This window comes from Vanessa atalanta, chromosome 7, assembly GCF_905147765.1.
Source record: "Vanessa atalanta chromosome 7, ilVanAtal1.2, whole genome shotgun sequence".
Taxonomy (NCBI): domain Eukaryota; kingdom Metazoa; phylum Arthropoda; class Insecta; order Lepidoptera; family Nymphalidae; genus Vanessa; species Vanessa atalanta.
The window spans coordinates 6,576,725-6,602,162 of record NC_061877.1 but is presented as its reverse complement, the minus strand read 5'-3'; the positions used below and the strand labels follow the sequence as shown (position 1 = coordinate 6,602,162).

Below are 25,438 nucleotides of genomic sequence, written 5' to 3'. Positions count from 1 at the left end.
GTTTATCTAAACTAAAAAAGAATGCCTATTGTTTTGTCGTATAGACTTTGAAAGACTTATATATCGAACATAAATGTTTTTGAATCAACGGACCCAGTATTAACAAAATAATAATTAATATACAGTTTTATTTCCAAAATAAAAGAAAATTTTAATGTACAACAAATAAAAATCAGGCGTTGACAATGAAAGCTTAATCCCAGGATTGAACCAATTACGAATCGAAAAACAAATTATGTCGATAAGTCTATAAAAAAAATCTATGTGCAATATTTGTTTGTACTATTGATGTAATATTTTACGTTTACCGTTACTATTATGTTAATAGATTATATATATAATATAAACGTATAATTATGATTACTAAGGCTTCTCATCTATAAATAACACTTGTTTTCTATAGAGTTTTCATTTGGTAGAGATAATTTAATACAAATTACGAAAATTGTTATTTATTTTTATTTACAAATGATGGATATTACAATTAAGTTCTCAGAAAATTTAATAAATACTTTATAGTAAAGTCGACGCCGGTCCTCGCTCATGTTATGATAATGTTTCAACTGGCGGTAGCTTCACTTAATATAGTTTGTAAAATGATGATTCCAAAGTGCTTGTAAAAGCCAACTTGAGTAAAATAAAGTATATTTTGAATTTTTTTTAAATTTTGATTTTTGATTTTGGAAACGGAATATAAGATGCAATACAAAATATTATATTATATTAAGGTATATTATGAATTCAGTTATGTGTCTGCAAATAATTTTAATTATATTTATCTTTATTTATTTTGTAAGGTCATATAGTATGATTTAATATAATGTTAAGATCAAACATTTATAAAGCTGGAATAAAAATATTGCGATTACTATTTATTTTTTATGAAATTTTACTAACACTTAAGACGAATGATCATAGTCAACTAACAATAATAGTGTTGGTCAAAAATAAGAGCAAATCTTTCTTAAAGGGCGGCAACGCACCTGTTAGCCCTCTGGTGGTGCAGATGTACATTGGCGGTGGTAGTCACTTTCCTCAGGTGACCCTTCTACCCGTTTGCCAAATATTTATATATATACCCATTTGTAGTTATTATACTCAATACTCCAGGAGCTTATCTCGATTAATACTAGCAAATAACATTATCAGTTTACAAATATATACATATGTTTGCGTATATTTGTAGTCTAAATATTTTTTTATGACAATTATTAACCAAACCCTGTAAACTACATGACAACAGATTAATAAATGTTGTATTCGTCGAACTTCCATTATTTATAGAGAATATTGTACACTTTTTTAAGTCCATATTTGAATAGTGTACGATATGTTCGCATTTTCAATTGCAGATACATTTAACAAAAGCTGAAATGTGTTAGGATCGAAGGAGGTCACATAAAAGGTTTCATAAGAATATTTTCTCAATACTTCTCTATATGGAAAGGAAAAGGTTCGACCATAAATCACGTGAATTTTCCGGTTTATGAAAAATATACTTCAGAATAAACACGGTCAACTGACGTTTCTGCAATACAGACTACTTAAAATAAAAATGCTTACTAAAAAGAACAGTGAAAGATAAATTCATATCAAAAACACTAATGCGGCTTTCAGTCAAAAACCACGACTTTTTTCTATATCAAATCTTCCTAAGATCTCTATTGAATTTCACGTCTGAGATATTAGAAGGAAAATATATACTTACCCACATCTTTGTAATCGGATTAAACTAAGTGGCATGGCAGTGAATTCTGAATCACAGATAATATTTTGATTCTATTAAATCTTCTTCTTTGTCAAACAGAAATCTCTACAGAGCAGTATTAATACTATAACTATATATATATATATATATATAAATTCTTTAACTTAAGAATTACTGTAAATTATTTTACAAATACCTATCATCTATATACACTTGTAAAATAACATGTCCTGACTGAATGATTCATCATCACCGAACGCAAACTATTAAAGTTAGGGCGATGAAATTTTGTAAGTATAATCGTTTTATTCAGTAGACACCCACTAAGGAAAGAATTTAGGAAATTCTACCCCTAAGTGGGTGGAATAGGGATTGTATGAAAGTCCGTAATTTTATAAGTTATAAATATGAAACTTTATTTTTATGATATTGATTAAAAACGTATATAAGATATGTATTTGAGCGTTTCTGGATATTCTACCTCTAAAGGGGTAAAATATGGTATGGTTTAAGTGAATCTGTAAATATAATCAACTTCCACCCGAGCAAAGCCGCGGGCAACAGCTAGTTTACAAAGCTTACTTTGTTATATACATATCGTCAATACTTTAAATTTTGTTTGACGAAAGAAATGCGATTCGTCACATATTTTATGTATGTATAAGAAAGATTTATCGTCGAATACCGTAAATTTTAATTTGCATTTTAAGGTGTTTCTTGTAACAAAGAGATCGTACTATATATACAAAGGTCTCAACGCTTTTACTTTATTATGCAAACTATCTTTTTGTTTCGACTTAATGACTTTGTTCAGCGTCCATTTCAGAAGCATACAGCATTACAACTCTCTCCTAAACCAACAGAAAAAGCTATTCATAAATATTTTTTTTTATTAAATACTTACATAGAAATCTTATGTAGAAAAGCGAACGTTTTTTTTTTTTTACTGAAATAATATAAATTTTTCTTACTTTCTATAAGGAGATACAATTATTAGTTGTTGAAGTTCATTAGTTATGTTTTTCTCAAATACTTTTGCTACTTTAATACTTTTCGGGTAACAAAAAACTGTTAAGAAAAAACAAATAGTAATTATCACCTCATTATAGCGTTTAAATGAACCGAGTTAACCCCGAAACGTTGTGTGTATCGTTAACAACTTGCTTTACTTTCTTCCTATTGTAGTTCTGCAAAATATACTTTTTAATTAGAATATTGTTTCTGATATTAGAAGTAGTAATGAATACATGTATTGCACGAAGAATTCATGGACCCCGAATTTCGTATCGTCTTTGTGCAAGGCTGTTTAGGTAGGTATCATCATCCCGGCATATGTATTATACCGCCAAATAGCAATAAGCAGGATTGTGTTGTGTTCCGGTTTGAAGGGTGACTGGTACAAGGGACATAACATCTTAGTTCCCAAGGTTGGTACATTGTTGTTGTTTTAAGAAATGGTTAATGTTTCTTACGGTGCCAATGTCAGTAGGCACTGGTGACCACTTATCATTAGGCATTAGGTATGGCCCGTTTTCCCGAACGCTTTTTACTATTGATGATTTTATTTTTTCATGTTAAAATTGAATAGATACAAAATTGCACATATTTTTCAAGTTAAATAAATATCACTTGTTAACATTTAAGTATAAATAATAATATTTTAACAAAAATAACCCGTTTCAAATTTAAATGACTAAAATAAAACTAAAAATACCTTCCGTATGGCCTTCTTAAGAAAAAAGTTTTTTTTCCAATCGTGTAATAAATGACAGAAATCTTTAAATCGGCTAATGGGAGAAAAGTACATCTCTTTGTCATAATAAAAATAGAAGGTAAGAAACTTACAAAACACACCTGACACATTTATTATTTATTATGCTCTGCCTTCAACGGAGTTAAAACTTTGATCTTAGAGCGTTCAGGAATTCTTTCGGAAAATATTTAAAGTAATACCCCTCCGTGACGACCTCCGTGGTCGAGTAGTGTACACCGTTTGGGTTTTGGTGTTTTCATGGGTACGCCACTTCGAGGTCTCGGGTTCGATTCCCGGCCGAGTCGATATAGAAAAAGTTCATTAGTTTTCTATGTTGTCTTGGGTCTAGGTGTTTGTGGTACGGTCTTTACTTCTGATTTTCCATACCACAAATGCTTTAGCTACTTACATTGGGATCAGAGTAATATATGTGATGTTGTCCAATATTTATTTATTTTCATTTGAGTTGTATTTGTAAATAAACTGATTATATCCCAAAGCTGGATAAAGGCTATTTGTCTGTTAAAAAGAAGGATCGTTGCTTATTTCAATAAGGTGTTCTATGTTATATAATTTTAACGATAACTTTGATTTAAATTTCGGGAAACCACTACATGCAGCGACAAAGTATTTCAATCCTATAATAAGATCACATACATTATTTTATATTTAACAAAATTATTTTCATTGTTAGATAAATTTATTGAATTTTTTAAAAAGCTTGAGATTAGTATTTGTTAATATGCTGTTTAGGACATTATATATTTCATTTCATTTGATTTTTTCGTATTGTAGATGATTGATGACATAGAGTAACTACTGAGTTTCTACTTTTTACTCTCAGTAAAACTTACATTTCAAATATCTTATTCTTTTATTTTGATATGATATAGATGAGAATCATCAGATACAGATCAGGTCTGTTTATGACATATTTTTTCACCAGCAAACCCAAGATGACTAACGCAAAAACTTTTTTGTAAACGTCATGATAGCTGCCAAGTGAGTCTCACGAATTTCAGAAATGAGGAATTTGACTAATACTGATCCCAAATCAGATCTGAAAAGTGGATGTTCAAAGAGTCTTTATTTTTTTTTATAATTGTGGTATAATAATAAAATAAAAGAATGTGATAGCTCATTGATCCTCGTGCTATCGAATGCACGATCTTTGCTTAAGTTCTCCAATAAATAAATAAATAAACAATGAGCTACTCTTTCAATTGTTTTAACGGTACATGATTGGTTATTCTTTCACAAATTACCATTATAAAGTTCCATCAAACTGAAACATGGATGACATAAAAAAAAGTTCAATTCATCCAGATTGGACATTGAACGAAATGTTCGGATATCGAAAAAAATACGGCGAAAATAGAAAAACTCGGCCAGTTTTATTGATGGAATGGTTATTACGGAATAGATTTATTATTAATCTTATAAAGTAAAATGTATTTGATGTGTTTTATTGTATTCACAAGTATATCTGTATTAAAAGCCAAAACTTAAAATGTTCGAGAAATAAGTAAAAGGTTGTTAAATTTAATTATTTTGATTAAAATAAAATTTCTATATCACAATTATCGAATAAGATTGTTGTTGATATTTTAAAGGTTAATATTGAACTTAATTCTGTTAAGCGATCAACTATTTTTGCACCGGCTTCGAAGGTCAACCAGTCAAAGGCATTCATCCATTTAACAATAATGACGATTATTATCAAGCAGCGTACTAATAATTCCTGGTTTATTATTGACATATCTTAGTATTAAAAAACATCACGTATCAATCAATCGGTGTTCATAAGGCAGTATAAGGTTAACTTAGATTGAGTTACGTTCAACAATTTTTAATTGACAGCTTCCGATTGATTATCGTGATAGAGAGTAAAACTTCCATATAACACTTGTTTCCGCCTTTAATCTAAACAAATTCTAGTAACATATTTTAAAACAAGTTATTTTATTCGAAGTACAAATAACAATACAGTTTTGAGATGTAAACAGGAAACTATATAATATACACTAGTACATTTAGATACTAAATCGAACGTAAGTTTTCGAATTATAATCGTTACCTACTTGATCTAGTTTCGTAAGTGAAACCAGAATAGCTGTTAATAATAATTACATTCAAACATTACCTGAGGTTAGTCGACACCAGTGTTAATTAGATAATCTTGATATTATAATAATAATTAATTATTTAATTATTATAATGATTTTGAGCGATATAAATATATTTCATTTTACTAATGTGTAACTAACAGTCACCCTGATCGAATTTGTGCCACGGTGATCACAAATACAAGACAATTGCTCTTATTATTAAAATATATAATAGGCGTGTAGACAAATACAGGTGTTCTCTTTATTCTTCAGTCTCATAATCTTAGGAGACATCAACCTGACATCATGACATGACTGGATATAATTAGGCGCAGGTCCAATGGCTTTATGTGCTTCCCTAGATAAGGGAGTGTATTATTGTTTACGATACTCCGAGCTCCTATTTAGATTATCTCGTCAGAAAAACTCGATCACTTTTATGGGGCCGTATGAAACCCGGATTGATATCTGCGACCTCGGGACCAGCGGTACTACAAGCTAGTGGCTTACATGAGCTGAGAACTTATATTTGCCTGTACAAGCATTTATACATACATATTCATACATACAATCATATATAGAAGTTTGTTTCTGCTTTTGTCAGTATTTTATACTTATATAACGTAAATGTTGGGTAAGTCCTTTCAAAAGTCATAAAACCAGTAAGTTTAAAACAACGGCCGTAACCTTCGGTTTAAACAATGCCTAAAGATATTTTTTAGTCGAAAGAGTAACGGCATTTACCTGAGTATGGAAATATTTATACACGATTCGGAAATTAATCGTATTCCACGATTCGGTTCAATTGAATTAAATATGGATTTCTAAAGTAAAGTTCTAAAATTTCTTCGGGTATATTGAGGGTAAGATTTGAGTTCATAATTTATATATTTAGCAACATTTCAGAATGATCCGTCGGAAGCGTTGCACGCGTTTAGTTATGAAATATTTTATTTATATTTTATAACAGAGAATAGTGTGTTATTAAATCAAAGAAATGGTTTTGATCGAGTTATGTGTTTTCTAACATGGCAACAAAATAGTATTATACGGTTGTAATTCAATCTAGTAGGATTTCCTCTGTTTGGTTCCGGAAACAATACAAAGTTTTGATATATGTGTTATAGTCTCGCAAGCAGATTCACGAAAGCGTTACTAAAAAGCGATTTCCTTTTACTGTGTTAATATAGTTAGCCTCGTGCTGCGTTGTTTCAGTAGCTAACTTATTAAACAAAGATCTTGAGTTCAAGTCCAGTATAGATTAAAAAAAGGTAATGGGTTTTTCTGACAGTATTTAAGACGTTGACAAAACTTAAACTTTCGTGTCTCGGAGAGGACATACAGCTTTTGTTCTGCAGGCATACTCTCCCGTTTGTGAAATTGCTGTTCCACAGGACTATGATAGTGAAGTACTATGGTTATGAAAATCTTTGAACACTGTAATATATGTTCTGAACAATTTGGTTATTATTATTATTATTAAATAATGTTATTCTCAACAATTCATATGAGAATATGCATTTTTCAAGTTTTGTTATTAATAATATTTTATTCAATTTTCTGTTATTCTGCGTCGAAACCTTGAACGAAATTTCTTTAAAGGTATCTTGACGATGATGTCAGGATCAAGCCTGACATCATCGTCACAATTTTTTGAAACCATATGTTTTATTTGTTTATCGGGATCTCAATTAATAAAACATTATACTTATAATTATCGACTTAACTAATATGATTATTTTTATTATTGTGTCCGACCTTTCGACAGCACTGTATCAATGGTCAGGCAGGCACTTATGTATTAACAAACACGAAACTCGACTTGATCTTGAATTAATATTGTGATTATAGGACATGTGAATTACAATAAATATAATATAATTTTACCGAGTATACTTCGTTTGACTTAGAATAGACGATGTAAAAAAAATACGGACTAAAATGTTGAATTATAGATTAAATATAATATAATAATTGAATTTTTATTATAATTAAAACGTTGACAGTTGATTCTATACATTGATTGACAATGAAAGATTAAAGAAAAAATTGAAAAAAAAATTAAAATGACATAGTAGTAAGTAGAGTAGTAGTAGTAAGATTAGAAATGCAATACAAATTGCAGAAGAAGTAAATAATTAACTTGTGAAATTAAACATCATAATAATGATGATCATTATTTCAGAAAAAAATCTAAAATTTATATTATACATATATAAATCCATTTAAGATATTTATAGTTCTCATTTTTTTGTATAGTTTATTGAAGCTTGTTCGATATTCGGTTTTGAAACATTTCGAGGAAACCTATATGTGCAATGAAAATCAGCCACATGGAATCACTTTGGTGGAATAAGTTCAAAAATTTCTCTCCATATTGAAAGGAAGCCCAATAGCCAGTAGTAGGGTTATGTAATCCTACTATTAATCCTGCTATGTTCTACTATGTTGGTAGGATTAACAATTTCTGCTTGTCTATTTTTGTTATCTATGTAGGTATATATTATGTATCATATTTTCAGAGCATATTGCATATTAGCAAATATGTCTAGTGACAGAACAAATTTGCTGTCTATTATAAAGATCATTTGAAACGACATATTTGTATTAAACTAATTAAAATTCAGAGAACACGACACGGAAACAAATATCACCTTCAAAATTTTACAGCCGTGGGCTACTGCTAGGTTAGTCTATTTAGAAATCCGTTACTTGGTATAATAGATTCAATATTATTATAACAAAACAGTTAGAGAGGATTATAATTGCAATTTTTATGAAATATATTTATATTTTTAAACGTATCAATTAGCTAGTGTTAATATAAAGTTACTTATATTCTGTGGAAAAAAAAAAATGCTTTTAAATAAAAGAGTATATAACATCAAACAGTTTTTATTTTATCACACGCTTATTAATAAAAAATAAATTATTTACACATTTAATTAATCTACATAGATTTCAAATAATCTCAGTCGTTAGTATTCGAGGATTCTGACCGTAAGTCGCGAGTTCAATAACTTACTTATCAATAATTTGAGCTTACAATTCAACTTTTCCCCTTTTCAATAAGGAAATCATCGTGAGGAAAGCTAGATTATGTCTCCGAAAAAATCGAAGACTTTTTTCGCCAGTCTGCAGCGAAATAGAAGGAAGAGTCTCTGTTCCAAATCTATAATTCGAGATTTATTTCTTTAATCTATGTACTGATAATAATCTTATAAATCATTGTATTTATATGATGGTATTTTAATGAAGTTGAAATTAACTCGTCGTGTGCGAACAATTTCACGATAATTTAGAGCTGATAACTTCGGCGTTCTGGTCTTCTCTGGACTTTCGAAATCCACATGGAAGAGACCAAACTTGACTCTGAAAATAAAAAATATGAAATGTAAATAGTAAATTTTACTGATGTCAGGGCTTTGTGCGTGGTGCTCTCTTTAATTATAATTGCATTGCTGTGCTCCGGTAAATTTTATGAGCGATATGTCAGTATTTTGTTGTTTGATAAAACTACTAGCTTTCGCCCGCTTTCCGTCCGCGTAGAAGTGAAAAGATTTGTAGTCTAAGTAAACTAAGGAGCCGTTTTAGGTGCATCACGCTATTATCAGTAAGACTGAAACTTCAACGTTAGGTAAGAGTACTGGGACTTAAAATCTTATTATGTAGGTAACTATAATTTAGTACTACTTGATAATTTTGTTGTGGAGTTATTTTAAAACTATAATATTTCGTAAGATATTAATTGAAATCAAATGATGTGAAGGGCAATTTTAAGGATATTCTATATGTTGAGAGCCGAGATGGCCCAGTGATTAGAACGCGTTCATCTTAACCGATGATTTCGGGTTCAAACCCAGGCAGGCAGCACTGAATTTTCATGTGCTTAATTTGTGTTTATATATGTTTGGTTATGGGATTAATATGATGTTTTTAAAACACATTCGAAAATAATAAATTAATTCATTTGATGTGAATATTTGATTATCACAAAAAATGTTATAGTGAGCCGGTTGGCTTTAAGGTTTTAAATGATAGACATATGCTGTTGCGGAATTCAAATTCAAAAAGAATTATGTCATACCTATATCATTTTTGCAAAACTTTTACCGTTTACGCAGTGGCCGCCATGGAAGCTCTAAAAAAATCCTGCGTTTGATATATTCAATGATAATTGATCATCATCAATGAGTATTTTGCAAAACAAACGTTCCTATTAGTCGTAACGAGATGGTATATTTTTTATTTAAATGGTGGGCGAACCTGCAAATTTGCCATCTCATATTAAATGGTCACCAGCACCAAGACATTAGCGCTGTTAGAAATATTAACCATTCCTTACTCCGCCAATGCGCCATCAACCTTGGGAACTAAGATGTTGTGTCAAATCAGAACACAACAATACCAAATATTGCTTCTTGGCGGTAGAATATCTGATGAATCGGTGGTGCCTACCCAGATAGATTTGCACAAAGTTCTATCACCTTAAGTAAACCTTCCTTGATAAATGGGCTATCCATGCTTCCTCAGATTAGCGTGTTCAACCAAAGAAACTCTTATTTGTAAAAAATATTTACTATCAAATTAAACTTAACCGGATGCAAACAATTATGTATGAATAGCAATGATCGATCGTGAGTCACGGTAATATTGTAATTGTTACATACATAAAAACATTAGAAGTCAATTAATCTATTAATTACCATAATTTATACCAATAATTCGTTTCCGCGATCGAATATTATTGTTACATTGAAAAAAAAACAACCTTTGAATTATTTTGAAAAGGTATTAAAATTATAGACGTTAATGTACGTCTAATGATTTATATATTTTTTTAATTTTTATAACTTTTAAATTATCACAATCAGGTGAATAGCTTGTAAATTCCGTGGAAATTTTCAATGAATATATGGCACATAGGATACAGTTTCGATATATGATGCGTGGGTGGTACCTTCTCAGACGGGCTCACACAAAGCCCTATCACCAAGTATTGTATTGAAAGCATATATAAAATATTTATGTAACTGGTTTTAAATTTTAGTGGATAAATTAGTAATATCAAAATTGTATGTTAAATTTAATTAATAAAACCACTTACTTGTATCCATCTGTCCATTCAAAGTCGTCCATTAGTGTCCATGCAAAATAGCCCGCAACGTTGCACCCATCTTCATGCATTGCTAATAGAAGCTGATATAGATATTTATTATAATACGACACCCGCACAAAATCTGTCAAACCACCGAAGTCTGATACACCATTTTCAGTTACTATTATTGGTATTTTCGTTCCGTAGTTCTTCGTGATCCAGTTTAAGAGTTTTCGAAAACCTGGAGGATAGACCTAGAACAAAATAATCATGTTATTATCGTTATTTAACGATAAAATGGAAACGAATTCAATTGTTTTATTGATATAAGATATATTATTACATTAAAAAATCTTAGTGGCACTTTTATCATGCCTGTTTCACAATTCCTTATATGATAGAGAATCGTTGTTCTCACACGCATTACATAATTTTACTAAGAACACAAAATTAATAACAATTCATCTACTATGTTGGTTATGTATGTTGAATTTTGCAAAATGCTTTTAAGTTGTGGTTTGAAACTTAATACGTGACCTAATAAATAGCCATAATTTCATACATATAATATGAAGCTGCCACATTTGAATTTACTACCAACGGGTTTAACTATACCGAAAGTACCTTGTTAGGTAGTCTTTAAACTTAATTATTAGGGAATATTCTGGAAATATGTACTTTTATTGTTCATCCATTTGACCCGATTAAAGTTATATTTTATCTGCCGTGAGCCAATCTACATGATAATGTTAGTATGTGCTAGTGAGTGAGTGCATGATTGAAATTATTGTTAGTCAAACAGTTATATGAAAAAAAAAAAGATTCGAGAAATACAGCGTAGTTGGTAGAAGATTCGAGAACCTTCATAATTTTAAAGATATCAGTATTTAATAACTTACTTTCGTTTAAGTTTCATTATTTTTAAATCGGAAAAAGAGGCATTAGTTAAACTATAATTTGTAAGGTTAAACGTTAAATTAAAGTAACCACCAAATATGATGGCCGCGTCACGATAAATTTGTACGAATACAATTATTTTAGCATTGAAAATACATTATGAACATAAAATGTATTTACAATTAAAAGTTTAATTACTATTGAGCAAAAAATACAGACGCATGTACCTGACATTTAATTGACGGCATTTACTTTAAAAAAATCAAGTAATAAACAAGTATGTACTCGTCTGTTTAAAAAATTGAAAGCGCGAGCATATCTTGCGCAATGGAACTATTGTATAATATTAAGTATTCTTTTTTTCATAGGTAAAAACGGTATCTTTATTGACGCAATAATTTGTTTTAAGTCAAATAAATTAAAATACGGAACCCTAAAAAAACAAGTTTGGCCCACGCGATATACGTCGAATTAATTACACAAGACAATCTTATATTTGTGTTTTCGGTATCTCTACCCATCTGTGATGGAATCAGTACACAAATTTAAATTGAACCTTAAAAAAAAATACTAACATATATTTATTAAAAAAAAAAATCGACTTATAAGAACAAATCTACTTCCTTATTTAACTAACGTTTACTTATAAAGGTAAGTAAATAGTATTTAGTTCAAATGTTAAAAATGAGTTTGGAAGTTTTTAATGTTTACATTTCCGTGCTTCGAAAAGTGCACTTGTGCACTAGCAATATGCACTATTAATATTTCTCCATTGAAACCTTTTGACAATAGCAAATGTAACTCTATGGAAAACTCAGACAAATAAAAAATTTACCCAAATGAAGGCGAAACTAAATAAATAAGTATGATGTTTGTTATATACTTTTTCCATTTTTAACAGTTAAATTAATCTTCTAGAATTTTTGTTGTAATATATAACACCTCGTCTTATTGCCTCCACTGGTGACAGGAGGGCTGGTTCGTTTTTTAGCCCAGAGGATCGGAATTCCATTTAACGGGCAAATGTTGCTATCATTCTTGCCACCATTCCATGCGGTCAAAATTTATACAGTTAGTTACTGTATTTTTTAAATCATATTTGTATATATTTAAGCACTTAATGTTATTAATTCTTATGTTGATAAATATATTTATAGATAATCTTTGCCCCTGGTTGTTAAATCAAAAACTATATGTATTATACAATATGGAGTTTTCTAGAAAGTTATAAGAAACCAATATGTAACTATATTCCAAGAGTCAACAGGTGATGTACATATGTTTATTTTCTTGTTAATATAAACAATTTTATGAGTAGATTGTAAATTTCAAGGCGTTCTTTACGAAAATACACTCAAAATATATAAGTTTTATCTTAATGTTACAGTATATTTTTATGTTATTTCACTAAATTTATCACTTCCGAATTATAATAAAACAATGTACATAAAAAAGGAGGAAGTAATTACCTTCAATTTAGTTATTTTTTTTTAATATATGTAATACGTCAGTTAATAAAGTATTTTTAATCGTAACAAGATTAAACATAAACTTGTTTAATTTTTTTTTTCGTGTAAATTCCTTGTCCTATTTGTTTAAGGTTAATTTAAAATTTTAATGTATCAATACTCAGTCTTAATTATTTCTGACATTATCAAAATTTATTTGTTCGTTGATTGAAACTATTTTAATGGTATCCGATAAAGTAACAACCTTCACTGAAAATAACGACGTAAACTTATTTCTTAAAATTTCTGTAAATGTTAATTTTTTGTCTTTGTGATCGTATATATTTGTTTTGGTGTTAGTGGATTGATTGTTTTGCGATTTTGGCAGTCTTTAAATTTTTTTTAATCTATTCGAGTAGATGATTATGGTAAAAAGAGCATTAACGTAGGTTTAAATGGCGATAAATATATAAATAAAAATATCACAACATTACTCTGATCCCAATGTAAGTAGCTAAAACACTTGTGTTATGGAAAATCAGAAGTAACGATGGTACCACATACACCCAGACCCAAGACAACATAGAAAACTAATGAACTTTTTCTACATCGACTCGGCCGGAAATCGAACCCGGGACCTCGGAGTGGCGTACCCATGAAAACCGGTGTACACAACTCGACCACGGAGGTCGTCAATAGTCGATAGGATATGAAAAATTTTCACGCATGCTTCTTAAACTTAAAATTAATGGATGAATGGCGTAAGGGATGGTCAATATTTCTAACAGCGCCAATGTCTATGGGCGTGGTGACCAATAAACATCATTAAAAAAAAAAAAAACTTTAAAAGTGGGTTGTTAATAGTAAAGAGTACTAAAAGAGTAATTAAAGAGTACTTTGTCACAATATGAAAATTACTGTCCACTGTACAGTGACATAACATGTACCTCTAGAGATGAACAAAGTTGTAAGATCCTTGTCAAATGGAAATGTTTATATAGAATAGACACAGATGTACACACGTTTGTTAACGAAAACATGTAATGAAAACATTTTTTGTTAAAATAGATTCTACCAAGAATGCCACTTTCTTTGATGAGGCGGAAGCTTTAGTGTATTTTAATCAAAGGTAAGTATATTTCATGGGTGTATTAATACTTCACTATAGACTAACAATATATTATAAGATGCTGAATATTAGATAAAGGATAATATTTATATTCATAATTAATAATGTTATAAAACAAATCGTAACAAAATAAAATGGTTGGTCTATAAATTTTGTCAATAGTAGAAAAAAATATTCGAAATGACATAATCATTAATTAAAACCTAGGATCAGTTTTTTTTTTGTCATGTTCACCTTTTAATGAGTAGGTTAACTATAAAATTTTAAACTAAGTCTACCCAAGAGGTTGAGCTGAAATTCTACACACACTTTTAGTATTGATATCTTATATTATATTTTATTTTGTGTTAATGCATGAATTCAATTTAGTTTGTTTTAGAAAAGGTTTTTGTTTCAACTTGGCAACTAAATCCACTTTTCATTTCTGCGAAATAAGATCTAAATCTTAATAAACTTCTTAGGAAAATTCGAGGTGTTTTTTATTCGAAATTGTTATATAAAAAAAACTTAAGTTCAGTTATAATTATATATATAAGAGTCATACCGATAACCACTCTGCTCCTGGAATGGGCCAATTTGGATTTTGCTCTATTTTCACACCCGTGTCATGATCTGTTGAAGGTATTTTCCAAGTGGGTTCCATTGTTGAAGGGGACATTATGTACGTTGTGTAATGATTGAGACCGAAGAAATCTGATGAACCACGTACCATCTCGACCTAAAATATTAACGTTTTATAAATAAAATACATTCTCTTTGATTTTTAAATTATAGTATTGCTGTGCCCCTTAATTCTAATAACAGATATGATTCTAAATATAAATAATATTTAGGGAATGATTACTTAATACTGTGTGTTCTTTCAAATGTCAGAACAATGAAATATTAAGTAATAATAAATAATATAATCAATTAATATGATTTTTACTGCATTAGGGTTTCTATCTAACAGCTGCAATTATCCATCGACATAAAGTGGAGTAGCGCGGTGGTACAACTTCAAAACTTTGCACAGCAATGGGACGTTTACTTTCTGTTGCTATATTAATAGTCCATATCATAATGACTATACAAAATTTACAGCATAATGCATTGTATTATCATTCACGGTAAGTATATTATTATACTTACTTCTTCTGGAGTGAAATTTGGCAAACGCGATCTTGGGTAACCCTGGTGTTTACTCATATTATCTATCCGTTCACGAATCATTGGCGGATAATCTCCCTCCGTAGAATATATCGGATGGGCGTATAACCCTAACTGTAATAATAAAGTATATTAAAAATCGTGTATTTAAATAAAAAGTTTTAATTAAAAAAAATACTGACATGCATTTGCAGATACCGTTCAGCGGCCTCCTGGTCCTCTTTTTTGTTACTGTCCTTAGGTTCCGCCCAAAACGCATCTAAGGTTATACCTATTTTACCTGCGAATTATAAAATTTCCTAATAAGTTTGCTGTTATCTGTTATCTTGATATAAAGTAATAAATAAGAACGAATAGGTTTTTTAATAATACATATAACCCATTAAATCTTAATCCCCAGCTGTCACCTCCATAAATAGGTGGAATTTCCACGATAGTGACATATATACAGTTTTTATTAAATTTCCAAGAAAACTCAATAATATTTTCCTTTAGCGCACATCGTAAGAAAATATAGAATTCAATTTGATTTAGTAGAACATTTTCCTTGTAAAGCGTTAAAAATAACAACAGCTGAATAATTCTTTTCGACACTCAATTATTAATTACGTAAAATTTTATTATTATGACGTAAAATGGGCTTTGTTTAAAAATACATATAAAGAAAAGTCCGTAATGAAAACCTTTTTGTGTCGGTCGAAACTCTTTATCATACAAATGATAAGCTCGCGCGTGTCCCAACAGCATGTAATGTGCACATAAATATTCGCCAATTCCGTGCGATTCTAATACGGGAACGAAATAGTTGCTGCCGTAGCCCTGAAAAAAAGATCGACATTATTGAAGCTAAATAAAACAAGTTGGTTAAATACACATCACAATTTATAAGGTAAAATAAATAGTAAAAACCAATTACACCCGTAGTTGGTTTTTACTATTTATTTTACCTTACTTTTCGTCGATGCATTTTAAACATGCCTTTAGTTATATAAGAAATCGATCTGTCATAATTATTGTAAATAGCTGGTGTGTGATGTACTATTAAATAACACATAAGGCAACGTTATATTGGCATGATTTTGTATAGCTGGATTTGAACATGGACAGGTTATTCCCGAGAGCCCCATCAAAAATAATATGTGTTGGTGGAATTCGTTTTAAGGTTCAGTATAAGGTACGTTAATTATCCGATTTAGAAATAAAATTAGATGATATCTATGTAGTTATAATAAGCGTTGTAGTTTACGCGGATACGTGTCTTGAAGTAAAACTGTAATATTCGCTTCTAAACGATTTTTTTATCTCGGGAAATGAAAATTCTCTGGAAAACGTAATATCAAAAAACGAGATCAAGATTCTTATGGTGCTTAGATTTTTTTTAATTATTAAAACATCAAAAAATTCAAAATATTTTTCTACATTTACCGTAATAACTTTCATAAAATATTGTAAGTAAAATGCTTACATTTAAGCAATGCTGATGTAGTTCGTTCATAGTTGTCCAAATTTTGACTAAATCTCCAAACAACATAAAGGCAACTTTCGCATAGTCTTCAAAATAATCCACCATTTTCGGATTAGTCCATCCGCCTAAATCCATCAGAGTTGTAGGTAAATCCCAGTGAAAAAGTGTGACAACAGGAGTTATTTTTGCTTTCAACAACCCTTCGAATAGCTGGCGATAGTACTTGACACCCGCTTTATTTATATAGTTGTCTGTTCCGTGAGGCAACAATCTGTTTGGAATTAAGACAAATAAATTATTACGACAACTGTTACCAATTACAAGAAATCTTGGAATTAATTCAATATGAATTTACGCAATTGAACATAAGCTGTATTTAATATAACGTTTATATATCAATACCTTAAATTTAACCTTAAATTTATTAAGAATTTTAGTTTGAAGTAATTGTTTTTTTTTCATATAAAATTTCCCATATATAATAACATAATCGTAATTCGCTTGACCTTGTCCAGAACAGTGTAATAGCTACATAGAAAATATTTGACGGACTTTTTGGGACAGCCTGACGCCAACCCTACTCGGGAATCCTTTTGCTGGTTGATTAGTTCCCTAGCTACTACACAGGTAGTAAAGGCAGTTGAATGCTTGATTAATGAATGTGATTCACAAAATATCTCAAAATTTTAGGGTTACGTTTACCCACTGTTACCAAAATGTATTATTAAGTCTGTTTTTTTATTAATATGTTAATGTGTTCAAAAGTATAATAACAAAATTGACTTTGAATTGTAAGACTATTTTATACGAGAGCAGGTTTTACGGAATGCAGGAAAAACAAGATCTTAAATGTTCAAACATTTGTGTTCCTATAACAATTACAATAATAATATTTCACATTGTATTTTTTCACATATACATGTATTTGTACGAGAATACAAAAGATTATATAAATAATGATTATTAAAATCATATAGAATATTGGTGTTAAAAGACGTGATTAGAAAAAGTAATTTAAAAAGTAACTTAATATTTTGACACAGTGAAAGGAATGAAACGATTATTTCTAATTAAATATTCATGTTCAAATCTCAATTTCATTTCCAAGCAAATACTGTGATGAATACTCAAAATCGGAAAGAGGATATTTGAAGATATTACTATGCGGGCTGAGTACCCGGAAACGCAAGTTACATTTACAAATTCAAGAAGTCCTGTACTGTAAATAGAAAAGTCTTTTACTCACTATTGTGTACATTAAAAGTGGAAACCATTGTATTCAATGGTACAAATAATGTCGGAGCGACCTGGTTTTAGACTGGGGTGGATATTATTTTTTTGCAAAAGTTTGATTGTTATATTTAGATGAAACTAAAAGTGGTATTCGAAAACGTGAATAATACGCAAGGTTATTAAAATCTATGACATTGAAATTTGTTAAGTATATTTATCGTATTGTATATACAAGCTGTGACGAATATATTGAAACAATTGCGGATCTTTAGTATTATTACATATTGAGTTATTAATTCTGAGCTAATATACATATCAAGTGTGATGACGTAATTGGTATTATTGATAATTGAAAAATGATTACCTTGGCCATGACAATGATACTCTGTAATATTTGACGCCAAGACTTTGTACCATTATTATATCTTGTTTGTATTTATGATAAGAATCAGCGGCCACGTCTCCATTGGATTGGTCTGCCGTGTAATGTGGATGCTTGTGTAAGTAGGTATCCCACATACTTTCTCCTTTGCCTAAAAAAAATTTTTTTAAAATGATTATATACATCGCAATAAAATTTATTGAAAAAATTTCTACATTAATTTATTTACCAGATAAAAATACGTATATAATATAATTCAAAAAGAAAAAAAAAATATTGAAGTGATCTGAGCGTAAAATACATGCTTATCCCAGAGGGGAAAAAGTCATTCTTATTTCAATAAGAGGTCTCCTCTAGGCGACAAGTACAATCATACAAAATCGAAATTACAATCAGATATATTCTATATACTATAGACAGATTCACATACAATACTTTATCGTAAGAACTAAGATAATAGCGAAAAATAAATAGACTGGCTAGTAAGAATAGAATGCTTTTGCTTATAATTGCAACTGAACATATATTGAAGTAAACAAAAACACAATTTGTACCTGTTCATTATATTAATATGCACATAAAATAGAAGTCTAAAACGTTCAATTTTAATTTCACTGCGGCTAGTTAAGTTTAAATGACCTCAAAGTTGGACAACTCAGAGGATCTTAATATGCAAAGTTTAAGCTTGGCACTACTAATAGTTTTCGACATTTAGTTAAAACTCGTTGTTACGAGGAACAAATTCAAATATTTTTAATTAAATTATTAATAAAATTATCACTTAAAATTACGAACTCAAAATCTGTAATTATATTATATACATAACTTGTTATATATTTACATTTAAATATTAGCATGCGATGGAAGAAATACAATTATTTTACTAAGAAAAATTACTAAGCGACCACTAATTAATCCATTAATATTCATATTAAATATTTTCCTTTACAATTTGTGAGACTAAATATTTTTATAGGGGTTTTTTTTATTTGAATGTAAGCATATCCTGTTTGACATAAAGAGAAAAAACAATACTTGTTATCGTTATTTTTGCTTAGAGTGTCGTTTCTTATCCAAGAAAGCATAAATCCTTTCAATCTAGGAATATATTTTCCTGTTTTTTCACACCTTTTGATACATATCGTAAAGATTATTTACTATTTCACGTATGAAATGAGGTTAGATTTATTTGTTAGTTTAGTTTGTTGATTTAATGAATAACATTATAAAATCCTTATGTTGTTTATAAATTTTGTAAATGTGAAGTATCTTTAGGTGTGTCTAGAAAAAAAATTCCGACATTCCGTGAAAAAACTTAGTATTATTTAGAAAATTATTATATTTATTTATATTATTGCTGAATAAAAACGCAACCCACGACCTTGCATTACTCATATCGCTAGAAATGAATACAGCAGTATCATACAATATTATGTTTTTTAAACTAGAATTTTATATTTCGGTTAACAGACTTATTATTCTTACATGATTGCGAATTGAATTTTTAATGAAAATACTGCACATTATACATAGTTTTTATATTTTCCTTATTACATCTTAAGGTATTCAACAATGTTATTATAATTATAATCCATTTATTTTTTAAACCTTTTTTGTGTTTTTGAGTTTTGATGTTAGACAATCAAATAAAAATACGTTCCGAAAAAGTTAATGTTACAAGATATAAAATAACTTTTGAATAAATTATGACCTTTGTAAGCGGAAAGGTTTCGTATGATCCGGTTTTCAAAGATATATCTCAATTTGTAAGCCACAAAAAATATAAAATACTTTTACTTATTATTATTTTAATATTTTTAAATCATATGAAATAATCATTTTATTTTAGGAGTTAGTGATGTAACAATTAGTCAAGTCGTTTTGTGAAATGCTGTATAATTGAACAAGTATTTGAACTTAAATGGCCTTGTTATTCGCTGGTACAAGTCCTGTAACCTGCAAAGGGAGGCCGGTACTAAACGTTTGAATTAACCAATAGCAATTGGAATTTCATTACGTTACAATATTTATTAGCCAGATAGTCCAGTTGTTAGTACACGTGAAACCTAGAAGGATATTGCGGGTTTGAATTGGGGGAAGCACTACAGATTTTTCATATGTTAAATTTGTGTTTATATAGATCTTGTGCTCGGTGGAGAAATAAAGCATACTAAGATCCGGCATAGTTTGTTGTATTGCATTCATATGTCAGATCCATTGTTATTTTAAGTCGGTTTTATCAGTTCTCTGGAGATTATTTACAATTTTTTAGTATGATAATGTAAATAACTTTCGACCCGTTTATCGTAAGTCAAAATAATTTAACTATTCTTAGGAAATTTTAACAACTGTTACGATTATAACGGTAACAAACAATAACCGAACAGCCAAATATTATTGAACCTTCTGTTTCACAAAACTGTAGCATAAATCGTGATTATAAAACGTTTAAGAACTCACCATCTTCGTTCCAAGCACCTTCTATTTGATATGCAGCCGTCGCGACTCCAAACATAAAATCGTCTGGAAACGTGTAGTTGCTCAGCCCATTACCGTTTACAAACGTGTTCACTCCTTTTGTTAAACACAAAAGGCTGTAACAAAAAAAAAATCCTTATTATAGAAAAAATAATAATAGGATCCTGTATAGCACAGTACATGTATTTAGATTATATATTCTAAAGAATGAATATTAAACTCACAACCTAGAACTAACTAGAACTTTGAAGCTCTAACATTTACCGCTATCGAATATGCAAATAAATTTTTACCTTAGTAGGTATTTGTTACAAAAAATGTTTACATTATTTATGTCGCCAGACAAATTTATATGAATATATATTTTATATTAAACCAGCGCAAAATACTTGAAAAGCAAAAAAAACAAACAATATACCGACGTGTTAGAAAATCAAACGAATTATTTAATAATTATATAATATCAAATGATATAAACACTCCTTATCGTATAAATGTGTCACGGATTAAAATATATCCACAAACAAGTTGACGTGGTAAAATTAACATTAACAAGATTAATAACTAGCACAATGGAGGCTTCTAAGATAAACGCGATTAATTATATTTGTATTTATGCTATGTAATATATTAAACCCATACTCGATGTACATTGTCACTTTAATGATAACACACAATGCCTACATGAAAAATATTACTTAGTAATCAAGAAATATTTTTTAAAAAATATATTGCACTTAACACCAGTTTTGTCACCAAAAAATTATAATGAATTAATTATTATTTGTACGATAAATAAACATTACAAAATAACCACCTGAAGCACGCTAGAATAACGGCTTTGTGGGCGACTCTACTCGGGCTCTGCATTTTGTTAACTAAAATAAGATCTGTAGTTGTCAATAAGAGAACTTTGTAGTTATAACCTTTACCGCGGAACAACCTTCTACTTAGGGTTTCCCATAGTGATATATCGCACGACATGTGCGATATACTTCCTAATCAGAAAGCGTTTGATTTATTTGAAGTGTACTGTTACTTCCTTCCTGGCGGTGCTGGTATTATGCTGGAATTTATCAATCATTTGTATGTCTCAATGCGAATTATTTATCTGCAGTTATTTAAACTGCATGTTAAGATTTTACCTTGCAGTCTTAAGATCAAAATAAAAAAAAGATAAAGTTTTACCTAGGAATAATTTTACTAGGAAGAACTATTATTGATATTTTAATGATCGTATATCTTTCAAATTATTCTTTACATCAGAATATATTAGTTATTATAAAATAATTGTTGGATTGATGCATTAATCAATAATTTAATATTTATTTGCTGAATATTATAATATATAATCGAGTCAGGCAGTCGTATTTAAATGTATTCATCGAGTGTATTATATTATGAAATAAAAGATTAAAATTAAAACAATTGAATACATGTTTGATAAACCTTTATAACCGATACCGATATATTTAAGTACATATTATTTACAAAATTTCAAAAACATATTTATATCATAGTTATGTAGGTAAATATATATGACGTACGTGTATTTTATAAAGTAAAAACACATGTTATTTATATTTTATTAATTTATTTTTCGCTAAAAATGCTTTTACACATTTCCCCCACTTGGGGGGGGGGGGGGGGGATCCTATGTGGGACTTGGATGACGCCGGAATAATCACTAAAAATCAGCGGTCCGATTCTTCGGATTAGCTCCCCACATGCTTACGGCGGTTATCACATTCCCCCCTTCATCGGTGGAGAGAGTCCTTCCAGCACTTCTCGCCACCAATTACCACTAGTTCCACCGATAATTACCACTAAGCAATGGCGCTCGAATCTCCGCGGCACATTCCCTCAGAATATGGCACGCAGTGTCAACGGACGCACCACCTCCACATTATGCTACCTGGCTATTCCATGCATATACTTACCCATACAGCTAAGACCAGTAACCTGCGTCAATCTGAACGCCAGCGTGCCATGACTCCTTTTGATCCAGCAAATCTATTTTCTGCGTAGAACAACAAAACCATCTAAGGAATGATGGGGCCTGTTGAGCCCCAAGTTATACAGTATTTGCCATCCATTCCTCCTACCAGAGGTCCTTCGGGTCTTAAAAGTATGTTTGTTCTTAGGTCAGCACACCATGGTATCGGAGTCCTCCCTAATCGTCTCGCTATATACCGCCAGCACCATATCTTTCCTAATCGAGATCTCCATAGTGCCGGCGTCGTCAAGACCCGTCACTTTAAGGTCATTATTTATCTTTAATAATAAAAATATTCTGACGCAATCATTCATTACTTGTTGCATAATATGTAGTGCATATTAATTAGGTATTTTTGGTTTTGGTACTGTGTTTGTGGCATTGACTAATAAGTCAATGTAATAGAATTGATACATTGTACTCGCATATAACATAATACGATACACAAATGAATGAGCTTTCGTTTTGATAACATGCCAGATCAGACGCCGAACTGAAATACTGTGTGTACTAATAAAAGCGTCGCTTCCGCCGTTTGAGTGCTGCAACGCTACTGCACCATAGCCGCACGAGTGAAATCAGATTAGATTAGAAGAGAAAAAATGTGCATTTACTTTATCTACAAACAATGGAAAGAAAATTAAACAAATGTAGATGTATGTAACTGCACTCCGCGTCAGTAATTTTTACGTTCTTTTTAAATTTAGAAAAATTAAGATATTACAAAGACATTTTTTTTTTACTATATAAAAATGTTGTAGTAGCAGCTGTTAAAGTGACATGATTCTGACCGCCGTATATAATAAATTGCGTTACGGCACTGCGGCTTGTAGACGGTTTTTATTCAAATACATAAACTTGGTATTTGGCGCAATGTACATGAAGCTGGATCCTAGTTTGGATGCGAAACTTACGTTCGTATAAATTCTTAGTTATATTTATAAATACCTAGTTGAAAATATACATTACTTGAGTCGTCTTTTACAAAACGTCATTTTCACGATTAAATTAATAAAATTTTTAGGAGATCTAACAAGAAACATACAACTATTTTATAAATAAATTTATACTGTATTTTCTTTCTATGCAATAATATTGGTATGCTAATAATACAATTAATTTTTAATACTTAACATTGCTTAATTTCAAACATCAATTTTGAAAAATTCCATGTAATCGACTTTTAGAATAAGACGATCGAAATACATTTTTTATTTGAAATAACGATTTTAGGATTCTTTATTTTTAGTATGTTTCACTATTCTATAGAGTCAATGAGTTGAATGCATACTCGTGCGGATATTTTATACAAACACACAAAATAGGTACTCTAAAATATAGATAAGATTTCCAAGCTAAAACACGTAAACATTTTAATTGCTAATGTAACGTATTGCACGAGAAAATTAAAAAAAACATTACAACTACAGTGTAACAAATAAGAAAGAAATAATGATTTAAACTTCTAGATAACAATTTTAGCAGACATTTTATATATAACTAGCGACCAGCCTCGAATTCGCACGGGTGCAATTAATACCATAGATCCCCTATAGCAGTGAAAATTGCATTTTACAAACAAATGAATTTTATAAAATAAGTAGAGATAAGTAACGCTTTGTCTTAATCAAAGATTGTGAATTTCAGTCCGGGCAAGTGCCACTGTGTTTTCACGTGCCTAATTCATTGCAAATAATCATCACTCTGTAATCTCCTTCAAAAAAAGGAATCAAATGAGTTATGTTATTTCAATATTATATAATTGTTTGTAATTTAAATTAGAAATAAAGCGAAGGAGAATTGATGTCAATAGTAGCACCGATTATTTGTCATGCCTTATTATCTCCTTTATACTAGTACACAATACTGTGGAAGAACAATGATATTGGAACTATACCGACGTAGGTTGTAAAAAGTATTTAAAGTTTCTTACAGAATCAAAATCAAAACTGAATTTTTTATTCACGTAGGTCTTTACGAGCACTTTTGAATCGTCTTTTTAGTGAATAATTGGATTACATGTTTAACAATCACCACCGGTTTTGAAAGTAGATTCTATCGAGAAGTACCGATTAGAAACTCAGTAGTTACTCTTTTTATTAGTTTCAGGTAACAAAAACCGTGTGAATATTATTAAAATAAACCATAAATAACGCAATGGCGGAAAGGGCGTTTGTTTGTGACTCGCTCCCCTATGTATGTGAATAAATCAAAAGAAGGCGTCAACGTAATGATTTATATTAACTCTTTTTGTGGACTTATACAAAAAACCATCGGCCATTAAACAATAAAAAAACCGCAATATTACTTCTTATTATGCAAATGCTATTTATTTATTGCGTTAAATCTTGTTAATTCACATTAATGAAATTAACATTTCAAAACTATATTGAATATTGCATTGTTGTAAAACTGGTACTGTCTACATGTATCGGGAATCGTAAACTTTAATTGTTAGAACTCCTTGGAGACGCAGAGCAAGTCACGGAACCAAATACAAGAGTTGGTCGGGGTGTTCTTTAGTCTAGTTAAACTATAAATCACACATTTAACGGACTTAGTATTCTCAAGTGTAACAAAAAATATATCTGAAT

At 29.9% G+C, this 25,438-nt stretch overlaps 1 protein-coding gene across 1 annotated transcript; it reads right to left on the bottom strand.

The window, feature by feature from the left end:
- Positions 1–8,481: 8,481 nt before the first annotated feature.
- LOC125065129 (myrosinase 1-like) lies at positions 8,482–21,722 on the bottom strand. The gene is made up of 10 exons (XM_047672577.1): positions 21,666–21,722; positions 20,831–20,964; positions 18,353–18,521; positions 16,756–17,026; positions 15,974–16,109; positions 15,473–15,570; positions 15,273–15,404; positions 14,686–14,859; positions 10,677–10,921; positions 8,482–8,941 (listed from the first exon to the last, which is right to left on the bottom strand). The coding sequence occupies exons 1-10, from the start codon at positions 21,716–21,718 to the stop codon at positions 8,788–8,790; spliced, it is 1,566 nt and encodes a 521-aa protein (XP_047528533.1). The 5' UTR covers positions 21,719–21,722; the 3' UTR covers positions 8,482–8,787.
- Positions 21,723–25,438: the final 3,716 nt, after the last annotated feature.